The sequence below is a fragment of the Cicer arietinum genome, chromosome 3 (assembly GCF_000331145.2).
Source record: "Cicer arietinum cultivar CDC Frontier isolate Library 1 chromosome 3, Cicar.CDCFrontier_v2.0, whole genome shotgun sequence".
Taxonomy (NCBI): Eukaryota; Viridiplantae; Streptophyta; class Magnoliopsida; order Fabales; family Fabaceae; genus Cicer; species Cicer arietinum.
The window spans coordinates 2,195,176-2,208,239 of record NC_021162.2 but is presented as its reverse complement, the minus strand read 5'-3'; the positions used below and the strand labels follow the sequence as shown (position 1 = coordinate 2,208,239).

The window sequence follows — 13,064 nt, the reverse complement described above, 5'->3', positions numbered from 1 at the left end:
TCAAGATCGATAATTTTAGTATTGTTTAAAAAAAATCAAAATATGTATAGAGTATTTAAAAGGAGACGATTGAAATCCAAGATTGTGTAGTGTTACAAAAGTTCCATTGCGTGGAATGACTAACTCTTAAGGGAAAAGTATTACCTAATGATGTGTGTTCATATTAAGATCATAATGATTAATATGATTAACAATTGATGGAGCTTTACTTGTGCTACTCTTAGAAACAGAAAATGGCAATGAAGGTTGAAGAAGCATGAAATTCTTTGTTTGTGAACTTGTAGAGTTCAACCTTTTAAAGTAACCATTTATGCAACCTTTACCATTTTGATTCAACAAATTGTTTGAAACCAATTGTGAATTCTCTCCAAGTTTCAAATTCAACCCTATTTCTTCATGCTTTCCACCATTGTTTGATGATCCTTGTACTATTGATGAAACAGCTGAAGCTATAACTGAATGAAGACTTGGATCATTGCTAATTGCTTTTGTTATTGTTTCAGCCAAAGATAATTCCTTTGAATAAGGAATTTGATTTGCCATTGAATTTTGATAGAAATTATGTTGTTGTTGTTGTTGTTGGAAAAAAGGTCTCATTTGAGTTGTTTTTTCAATTGGCATTGTGGTTGTGTTATTGTTAAGAAACCCTAATTTATTTCCCCAATTGGATGATGGTGTCATATAATTTGGTTGTGTGGAACAAAAATTTAGATTATTTGGTGAAAATCTTGGAATTGAAGCTATATTTGAAGGTAAATTATTATTATTATTATTATTATTATTATTATTATGGATATGAGTTGATGAAGATGAAGTTAGGTCTAAAGTGATGGTTGGGAATAAATTATTATTATGTGAGATATGATTTGGTGGAAGGAAGTAATGTTTTGGTTTTGATTCATCAATTTGGTGGGTGAAATTAAGGCCATTAAGTAGTGTTGGAGGGTTTCCAAAAGATGTGGAATTTTGGTGATGATTTTCATGATGAGATGATGATGATGATGATGTTGATGAACCTGATAACATCATTGATGCAGCTGCTGAAGTTGTGTATGCCATTGCTGATGCTGAAACTTGAAGAGGGTGATTGTGTGTTCCTTCATATGTTGTTATTAAGATTGACATGTCATCAGCACATCTTTGTACCTGAAAATCATATACATATCACATTCAATTTTGAATAATTTAACTCATCAATAGTGGTTACCAATCACAATTGTAGTTCTAATTTAATAATATTTAAGATGTTACCAACATCAATTTCTTTAATTAAAGTAAGGATATATTACAAATATTAATATTAAATGAGTTAAATATAGTTAACTTTTACTTAAAATAGTGATTAAGATTTTAAGTCATTTTTTTGTTTATAATAATGTTCAGAGGATAGGACGTACATTTCATTGAAATATTTTATATATAATTATTTTATTTATATAAAATTTATCTTTCATTAGAGATCAAAAAGGTAAATTTTTAGAAATACTCGTATAAAATTTTATAATTTCTATTATTTTTATCGACAAAAATAGACAAACCAACAAATTAAATTAGTATACATACCTGTTTTCTAACTGGACATGCTGGTGCAACTGTGCAACGATAGTAAGCCCTTGGACATGGATTTCCTTTTGCTATCTTTTGTCCGTATTTTCTCCATTGACATCCATCATTCATCTATTTCAAAACCACACCAAAAATTATTAAACAAGAAAAAAAAAACATAAATATATAAAATTGTAAAGCAACTATTCATTAATACTAACCGTTGGAGTATCACATTTAGCTCTTACAGATACTCTAACTCTTTTAGCAGGCATTTGATCTGAAATATCATCATTTACATTTATCATTTTTGTTGATTTATTACTTGACATTAATAGTGTTTCTTCTACTAATTCTTTTTCCTTTGGTAATTCTTCTGAGCTATTCATTGGACTCAAATTATCAGATACTAATTCCATTGATAACATATATTTTGAGTCTAATCCAAGACTAAGGTTGATTTCCATATCTTCTTCTTTTTCTTTAGGCTTTTCAATTCTTGCTTCTTTTTTATACTCATTTGGAGGAGTTCTTCCAAGGCTAAGTGACACAAATTCAGGTTCTTCTTCATTAGTTTCATCATGTGAAGTAGATGAATTTGTTAAACCTTTGTTAGAAACTTCTTTGTTGACGATGTCAAAGAAGCGGAGTTGAAGGGTATTGTAGTCTTTTTCCACGCGTTCTAGCATCATCTTTAATCTTTCATTTTCTTCTTTCACTTCCCCCATCTCATCTTTTACATATTGAAATTTATCTTCCTAAATTTCAAAACCATAATAAAATTAATAAATAATATTAAAATAGACAAAATTTACGTAAATAATGTATGAACTAAAAAACTATAACGCGTAGATATAAAAAACTTTAAGGAGATTATAAATTTTGAAGTCTTGGATAATTATATGAATATAATTCTAACATTTACATTAGCACTAAAATCTTAATTAGAACTATGATTATAAATATTTATAATCAAAGTCACCTACAAATTTTATCCTATAAATAATCAATCATATATTTTCTGAATTTACGAACCACTTGCTCAATATAGCACAAGATAATCCGTTTATTTCAAAGGACATAACCAATAAATTTGAATTTAGCTAGAAGAGAAATTTTGATGTTGTTCATCTTCTATAATTCTCTCTTTTATTTATTTGTTTATATATATATATATATGAAAACTCAAACTACATAAGCATAATCCTAATACATGAGAAAGCATCAAAGTAAAAATTAAAATCGAATAGTGCAAAGATAATTAATTATTTAATTATTCATGAAGAATACATAGATGTTGCACAAGAAGAAAGAATTGGTGTGTACCTTTGTAACCTCTTGTTGAGTAGAAAAATTAGCTTCATGGGAAATTGAAGTAACTTTCTTCTCTTCTATCTCTGAACAACTAGGACTAGACATTTTTGACATGGTCCTTTATTATTTCTCAATAGTTCAAATATCTCACATAATTAACCCCTTTTATATATAAACATACTCCCCTCTTACTATTTATTTATTTTTGATAGAGTCATATAAATTATGACCCTTTTATAAATTAACCAATAAACTATGAGCTAGACATGGAATAAACTAATACAAAATCACCGATCCCAAAGCTAGTTCCCATTAAGTAGCCAGCCATGACCCTCAAATGTCAACCCCACTTGCTAAGCTAATTTTATGGCAAATTTTTTATTAATATTTTATGGTTAAATTAATTACATGAGCTCCAAATCTACGTCATAAACAAGGTTGAGAAGGAAAAGAAAGTTGAATTTTTGTATACCATTTGTGTATTACTTTTGTAGTTTTAAATTACAATTATAGTTAATCACGGTTGCACTTCTTAAATGAGTTTAGTTTTTAGGAAAATTAGTATGTGAGACTCAATTACAAGACAATAATTACTAGAGAGTAACGAATTAATTTGATTTAAATCATTCATATCAATTATAAAAAAAAATATATTTTTTTTTTTCACAATCTAAATCAAATTGTTGAGGAAAACATTATTTTGATTTGGTTCAATTGTGTAGATATTTAAAAAAATTTAAGAAACTAATTTTAAATAATCTAAAATAATAACTATTTTCATACACTATAAATTTTAATAATATTAAATAAGTAAATAAGTTATGATGTGAAAAATAATATAAAATGATTAAACAATACATGAATACAATAGATTTTTTTAAAGATAACACTACTAATATAATAATATAAAATAAAAGAAATAATAATAAAATATAATTTTTGGTTCGAGTCTTAGTGATCAATTTTGAAAGACATGAAATTGATATTTGAACTAATAGAAACCAAATTTGATTGATTTGGTTCACTTTGGATGCCAACATAGGAAGAAAAAAAACTAAATTTTATTGGTTTGATCATTGGATCTTCAAGTTTATTATGTCATTTATTTGATTCTTACACTCATCTATAAATTTTGATATTGCGTCAAAATATTGAATAATGTATTTTGTAATTGTAGTTGTAATATCATTACAGACTCCTCTAAATTATTTTTATTTTTACTATCGATACCTATTGGATTAGACACAATAATTGTGTCACAGAGTTACTCAAATATTGAACATGACTTAATGATGATATTGTGAATGTATAATATAGACCGAACAATCTCAAATCAACGGCCGAGATCAACAAATGTATGTAATTGGATGCATTTCCAACTACAATAGCCCCAAATTGTATAATTAGAGTTACATATTGCAATTTTAAACTATGGTGAATTATTTATAATATTGTATTACGATAATATCTTAAATAAGATGAATTTTAAAATAAGAGAGTGAAATAATTAAATCTTAATTATATGATCATACATGAATGATCATAAATAAAAATGATTTAATTGACACATTAGCCCATAAAAAATTTACATGACTAATAATCATTCATCTATTTTTTCATCATGAAAATTTTCTCATTTGATATGTTTTTTTTTTTAAAAAAAAGAAAAGTATGATGCTATATAGTTGAAGTTTGGTATTGATGAAAAGACGAGACATGATTTAATGAAGTTATAAGTTAGAAAGTTATAAGAAAGTTTAAATGAATGAATATTTGTTGTAAGTTGTAACCATAATTATTTCATTGTCAAGTTCGCGGTCCATACGCTGCTTCTGCTTCTCATCTATTGCTCTGCTGTTCACTGCTGCCATTGACCTCCTCATTTCCATCAATATGTATTATTATTATTATAATACAATTCTATATGCTGTTTTAAATCATGCATAAACTAGTTCAATAGAAAATTCTTAGTCATTAAATACGTTGTCTTTTTTTATTCCCTCATCCTTATATTAAGTGTTACTTTAGCTTTTCTCACACATATTAAAATATTGTAAATATTTTTTTATAAAATTATCCTCATTAACCTCGTTAACTACTAGTATATTCTTTTATAAAATAAACTACTAGAATTGTAAAAAAAAAAAACCTACAAGTAATTAATTATAGTTGAAATCGTTGTCATAAATATACATTGTTTTGATTTTATATATGGTAGAATTGGAATAAAATAATTTTAAACAAAATTGACAAAGCTAGGCTAATTCATTTCACTAGCGATTTGGATTCATATTGAGAGAACTTCAAAATAAATATGGGAGATAGCATTATATGAGTAGTGTAATGTGTTTGTTTTGAGCATTCAAACAGAGAAATAATTTTTTATTATTGATGTAAATTAATTTTATATTGACAATTAATTTAAATGATTTTATTATATCACAATATGATTATAACTACCATAATAAAATAGCTCCTAATATTTAGGATATTTTCTCTCCTCCCTTCCCTCCTCCTCTCTTAATCCCTCCAATCAAACGTTAACAAACTCAAAACATGGATAATGAAAACCCATATGAATGTGAACATCCTCTTAATGGTGTCAAAATTTGTGATAAATACTCTTTTAGATTTCAAATAAAAGAATCATGTTTGATTGTCTACCACCTTTGTCACTTACTAAAAATATTATTTAATAATTTCACGTATATTAAGAAAAATAAATAATTTATTAAATTTATCAATTTTGTGTATACATGTTTAAAAATTGTTCTGCAATTAATATTGTAGTTAACAATAACACCAAATGATATAAATTACACAAGGACAATTTATAAAAATTAATAATTAATGAATCTAGTAATTTAAAAATGAACTCATTTATAGAGACAAAATATTTTAAAAAATGAGACTTATATTTAAGGAAACTATTTGAAGGAGCTTATAAATATTTTGTACTTTCGAAGTAACATGAGCTACATGGAGTGTGGTTGCATGTAGTTAGCCATATTATGTCCCATAGCACGATCTAGAAAAATTTCAATATTATGATAAGCCATATGTAGTTTTGTTTTATTATTACTTTTTGAATATATGTAGTTTGTTTGGTTGTGCTATAAGTCATTGTGCTAGGTTGAATTGGTTACCTCGCAAGACTATAAACTAATAACCACGAATTAAATGGAATGAGTATGAAGAATATTTGGAAATGTCATTTTTTTTAATAAAAAAGCAAAAGTTATTTGAGAATGTCTTTGTTTTGTATTTTGAATTAAATTATGTGAATTCAAAACCAAACATTCGTACAATAAATCTTGAGTTTTTTTTTTTTTTTTTTATGTATTTAATATAAATTTTAAAAAAGTACGTCTGATAGAAGACTCTTATTATTTAAAAAAAATACATTTTAATAATAAATAAATATAATATTTTATTAAAATTTATTAAAAATAATGAAGTTCACTTTTAAACTAGAACATAATAGAAAATATTTAAATTTCCGTACTTATTAATTATTAAAAAATTTAATACACCTCCAACCCTCAAAAGAATAATCCTTAATTGGTAACCCAACTTAATTATTTATTATATAAAGGTCTAGGCATTGGAAGCTTGCATGTAAAATTTCAAACTTTGGTAAAAAGCCACATTAACCCTAATATAAATATTTCACTGATATATAGAGTCATATGTGACACTATTATATTAATGTATGGACGTGGCTTTTGGAGGTCAAGTAATATTCACTTATCATTTTTACCCATTCCATTTTGCACTTAATTTTGAATTTTTGTAGAAACAGTCTTCAAAACCTTCAACAGTCAACACATATTATTGGTTAAAGGGTAATTTCCTTCTATTTTTTTAAAGTAAAGGATTTGCTTGTATAATTACTTCTGTTTCACTTAACTATATAGTTTTTTTTTTTTTTTTTAATTATTGACTCCCCCATCCCTTTTTTATAGATCTTTGTTGAGTTTTTATTTATTTATTTATTTTTTACATATATTAAAAAAAGTACATGATTTAATTAATGTGTATATTTTATATGTTATTTTTATTAATTATTCATTGTGGACATATTTAATGTTAATTTTTTTTTATATTTTAAGATAAATTAATAGAGACATATTTAAAAAGAAAAAAAATAGTTAATACGTCTAGTAATTTCAATAAAAATTTATATTTAAGAATAATTGTTTTTCCACAATATGTTTATAATTAGGGACGAGAATACTTCTTTGTCACTTGAACATGAATTTGTTATGATTGATGTAGGCTCTATAAGCTAACCTAACTCCTATTTTTTAAGAATTATTATATGCTTCAAAACTTGACGCAACAAGGCTTAGAGATCAATTTGATCATATATAATACTTAGTAAACAATGATATATTTCACAAGACCCTTGAAAAGGAGACTTTTGTAAATTGTGTGGTTGTCCAATTGTGTTATTTAATAGAAACCTAAAGATTTTCCTTGTATAGTTAATTGGTTATAGCTAGTGACTTTTAATACAAGTTGAGTTTATTTTAGTGATGTAGGTCAATGGTTTGGATTAGCCTTTGAATTAAATCACTAGCTGAATGTGATGAGATCTACAAGTATAAATAATAAGAGTGATTTAAGACTGTCTATATTTTAATAAAACTCAAAATACCACGGGAGGATGTGAATAAAGATACTAGTCTCTTCAATCATTATTATAAAATATATATTATATAATTATCAAGTAATTCAGTTAAATATAATCTATTTTTTAGATTCCAAATAAAACATAAGTTAAATTTATTATATTGTCTACTTTTATGGTTATCAAGAAATTCAGTTAAATATCTAAATTTCACGTAAAATATAAGTTAAATTTGCTACATTGTATCTTTTTATTTTTACATTATCTCAACTACATACATTAAATATTTTTAAATTAAATGAAGTGTATATTTAAAATAATATATTAAATTATTTCAAAGTAGTTAATTCTTCTTTTTAATATTGATCAAGATTTTAAACAGTTTTATTGTTTATAATAGTGACCAAGAGTAGTGTTTACAAGGTGGTTTATGGTAAGATTATTTATGGAAAATATACTTCTTGACCTTATTTATAAGCAAAAATCTTCATAATTTTTTTGGCTTAAAATATAAACGAAAGTTACCAAATTTGTTTGATCCATTTTAATAGATCTATTTAATATTATTGTTCCAAAAATACCTCTTATTAATTCTATTCTCTAAGATGGGTGCATAGTTCCAATGTAAATTTAAAGTGATGAATGATATTTTAGTAACTATAACCAATTTCTTAATGTGTCAAATACGAATGTTTTACATATAAATAAGGTTGGATGGGTAATCTTAAGGAAGAACAAATGCTCCCGACATATAATAATATCATATGTATTATGAAATAAATTGAAAGATAATAAGATAAAGATAGAGGAAATTGGAAATTCTTGTATTATTATATTTTAAAGTGTGTGTTTATAAAAAATGGTAAGTCTTATTTATAGGACATACATAGGTAAGTGAAAGAACAAAATTTAAAGCTACCAATTATACATTCATAAGAGAATGAGAGTTATAGAAATATAGAAGACCAAGGAATGGACATCCATATTATTCATAACACTTCTCTTAGATGTCAACGAAGATATGCATCATTAAAACTTTACTATGAAAAACCTGGTGGAAAAATAATCTAGTGAAGGAAAAAAAGTACAACATTATTTATGTGGGAACCGCCTAATTTTAAACCTTACCACGAAATTCCAATGAAACAAAACCATGGTGAATTAAAAATAGTGCAAAATATTTTTATTTTTCTCCCTTGTATAGACAATATTCTTTGAAATGACGAAAATCGATATTTTGTTGTAGTTGTCGAAACACTTTACTTGACAATGATTTTGTAATGATGTATCAAATGTTATCACATAAATAACTTTATTGATATATGTATCATCACTTGCTTGGATAAGTCTTTTTCTATTTTCTTTAATGTGTCATTGTCTCAACTAAGCAATGCATGCAATATTATTCTCATAAGAAATTGTCGTAGTCATATTTATGGAATACAAACTATAAGTCTCTTGTATTTGTTGAATCACATGCTTCAATCAAAACACCTTCTTGACTTGCCTTATGTACCTGTTAAATTTCCTCATCATTTGATGATATTACTGTTGTGGTTTGTTTCATATATCTCCATGAAATAATTGCATTTCCTCATGTAAATAAATATCTTGTTTGTGATTTATGGATATTATGATGATTAAACAATAACCTGCATCTCTAAGGTAACAAAATATACATTTGATTTTATTCCAAAGAAGTTCATTTGTATAATAAATTAACAACAAATGATATTTCACAATAAATTCATAATTTACAAGACACAATAACATTTGATTGTACTTATATATGGTGTTTCAAGACCATTTAGTAATCATTATTTTCTCAATGACATGTTCTCACAATTGGCGACCTTACAACAATCAAAGTGCACAATTGATTTGATTTGTTCATATAGAAAATTTTAGAGCCATTGCTATATGAGCTTCATAATTCACAAAAATATTCTTCAACTACTTATTTTGCAATATCAAACAAATCTTTATCTTTTCTTGATATTCCATCTCAAACTATTTCAAATGATATCATTTCCATGTTCCTCATTTAGAAAATATTCACATAAGAATATTACATAATGTGCACCCAAATTGTTTGAGCACATATAATGACTTATTCATTTTGGTTAAGTCATCTCTTCAACAGTTTGAGTTGTATGTGTCATGGAAATTAAATCCTCTGGGGAGTTTCATATAATCATCACTATCAAGTGAGCCACACAAATTCGAACATCTCTTTTATATAAGTTGAGCCTTTTGTGGCTACCAAACTTAATCAAGTATGAAAAATTTATTGAATTCACTTTAGGTGAATATGTCTCTGCAAAATCAATGGTAGACTTTTACCAATACACTTGAATATATGTATTTCATCTTTCTCATTTTCTCTTATAGCAAAAGTCATTCATATCTAATTTGTTTCACATCTTCAGATATTCAGACTTCAAGTCCAGAAACCTCTCATTTTGCAAAGCGGGCTTAATTCCACTTCAATTTTTTCATAATTTTTCTTTGTATATAATCTTTAATAGTCTTTAAGTCATGATCCTCATTATCATTTATCACATACAACACAAAATTATATTGCAAAAATATTATCAATGTTGACTTTCTTTCAATTCCATCATATCCGATGCATGATATAATTTATTGAGATCTCTATATTTTCACAAATTTCAAGTATCTGATCAATTCTTCTAGAACTGAAAATATATTATGTCAAATTACTCTTATGAAATATTCATATCCTCATTCAGGTCATTTTTCTTTTTAGCTCATTTCCTTGTTCAAAGAATTTTATCTTTGGAACCGAAAGTATACCACACTTCATGCATGGATAAGACTCATTTGCAATGATACATTGTCCAATAATGACTTAAATCTTGATTGGAGAATTTACAACTGATAATTGGTTTTTCTAAACTTTGCAAATGATTTCTTTTTAGAATTTCTGGTTCACACTAGTTTGTACGAGGATTAAGATGATATAATAATATTCAGAGATAGGTAAAACACATGTAAATTGACAATTCTTGTTATATGTTTAAGCCGTTGCTAACCATGAATAACTATATTTGCGAACATGAGACATAGAGCAAAAACACATGTGGGGATAAAAAAAACAATGGTCCCACAAAATTAGAGGAATACAAACCATTGTAGGGTACCACATACATCCCACATTATGAAGAAAACACACATTACCCGCGAAAATAATTGATGAGGTAGGGTTATAGTGAATTTTATAGGCACAATGTATTGGTCAGTAGGATGAACTTTGCCTATAATTACCTCAAGTACTTTTTATTTTTATAGACACAATATGTCAAACAATTCTATTTTTGCATTACTTTTTTGCTTATTTTACTTATGCATTTTTAGCTTAGATAATTTACAAACTTAACTTTGTATTTAACACTCTTTGGAGAAGTTAACGAATCCACATTTAAGGAATGAGGAACAAAGTTTCTTTCTTGATGGAATAGTTTAAAGTAAAATGGAATCAAAGTCTAAGAGTTAGCAGTTGATCACTTTTAATTTGGGCAACATAGATTTGGCACGCGCGTTAGGACGCTACAATAAACTTTTTCGAAATGTTCTTTTCATCATATCACAACGATAATTTGTGTATGAACTTACATTATGGTAAAAGTCTCGACATCATGGATCAACTGTTAACATCAAAAAGTTCAAGTCATCAACAACCTAATGATCCACTTAAACAATCCGAAATAATGACCACGTCTTTCATTAGACAATGGATTGACATAGGGATGCGTGATATCATGTATAAAGTTTCTTAACAATTAGTTCATATTGTTAAACCTTTGCTTCATAACGAGGTTCACCAAGTCATAGTGTTTAAGAAAGAAAAAAAAGCCAATTGTAGTGATTGAAAGTCACCTCTAATAATATGAGACCTCAAAAGTACCAAGGTCAGGCAGGTGTTGCTATGCATGTTAAGACAAGCTCTCAGTTTAAATTTTGATGAAAATAAACAAAGGTTAATTGAGAATGTTAATTATGATTCTAAATGTTATGTTAATTTAACTTGTGCTTTTGAGTGGATTAATTCAAAGGTATTCAAGCAAAGCAAAGAAATCAACAATAAAAGATAAAAACCGAACAAATAAGAAAGGAGAACATTCTGGACAAAATCTGTAAAAACAGAGAATGTTCTCCAGGACCAAGACTGATTATAACAGCCCCAAGGTCAGCCAATCTCCACTAGTTAAAAGAAGTTTTAGCCTCTGGATTTTACATCAATATCATCAGCACATGGCAAAGAACAAACTAAGATAATCAAATTCAAAGAAACTACTCGAATCACAAAGAGAGAAGATCACGAATTAGCAAGACCAGATATATATGAACCTTCTCCAGCTTAAACTGTCAAGAAAGATAAACGGTGTTGAAATGTACAAGACATCCAGATTAATCAGGAAGACATCCAAAATGATCAATACTGAACCTCCAGATTGATTATCAATCTCCAAAAAGTTCAAAGACTAGAACTCCAGATTGATTATCAATCTCCAGAATTTTCATTAACATTCTACATAAGTTCATCATCATTCTCCAAGTTGTTTTGACAGAATCAAAACCTCATATCAAATCAAAGACATTAACAAACATATCTAAAGTACAAAGGATCATCAAACTCAAAGAAAATCTGAAAAAGCACTACCAACAACTCTTTTGACCATTATTAATTGCTTTTAAAAAAACGCCTATAAAAGGAAGGTCAATGCTCAGGAAAGCAAAAGAAGTTCAAGTGCTAACAAGTCTCAACAAATCACTCACATTCACTCACTTTTCATTACTTTGTTATTTTTGTACTGAACTCTTTGTAAAGAATCAAATCTCAAACAAGAGTTGAGACATCCAAGATCCTATAAAAACAATCTCATCATTATTATAAAACTCAAACTATAAGAGTTTAGTATAGTTTGAATAGATTGTAAGAAATCCTGTCAAGGTTTATAGATGACCTGATTGAACTCCTCTTTGGATAGAAATAATTGACCTTTGTAACAGATCAAGGTGATCTGAGTTATGTGATGTAAAACCCATAAGGTTCTTTGATTTGAACACTTAGTGGAAAATATCACAGTTGTGAGGACTGGACGTAGCCCAAGTTGGGTGAATCAAGATACATCCGTGTGTGGTATTCTTTCTCTTTATTTATCAAGTATGATTAATAATTTAAGTTAAAAACATAAACTGAATTTCTGATTTGAAGCTAACCAATTACATTATCTGTTTTCTGGTAAAAACTAAGAACGTTCTCCGTTTTCTGTTTCTTAACCAAGGTCATTCTTGAGTTGAATTTTCAAGTATTTTCAGGAAATTTTTAAATGGGAACATTTACAATTCAAACCATTCTTCCTTGTAAATCGACTTCTCTACTTCAATTGGCATCAGAGCTCGGTCTCTAAAAGATTAAACACCTAACAAGTGCTAGAGTAAAGATCTAGAAGAAAAAATGTCGAAAGCAAAATACATTGTTGAATGATGATCTTCAAATAGACCACCTTACTTTGGTGGATCTGATTACTACTTCTAGAAGAATAAG

General features: G+C 27.0%; 1 protein-coding gene across 1 annotated transcript; it reads right to left on the bottom strand.

Annotated features, from left to right (window-relative positions):
* Positions 1-3,058, bottom strand: LOC101490340 (WRKY transcription factor 72A-like). The gene is made up of 4 exons (XM_004489103.4): positions 2,872-3,058; positions 1,767-2,303; positions 1,564-1,677; positions 1-1,146 (listed from the first exon to the last, which is right to left on the bottom strand). The coding sequence occupies exons 1-4, from the start codon at positions 2,971-2,973 to the stop codon at positions 145-147; spliced, it is 1,755 nt and encodes a 584-aa protein (XP_004489160.1). The 5' UTR covers positions 2,974-3,058; the 3' UTR covers positions 1-144.
* Between the last annotated feature and the right edge of the window lie 10,006 nt (positions 3,059-13,064).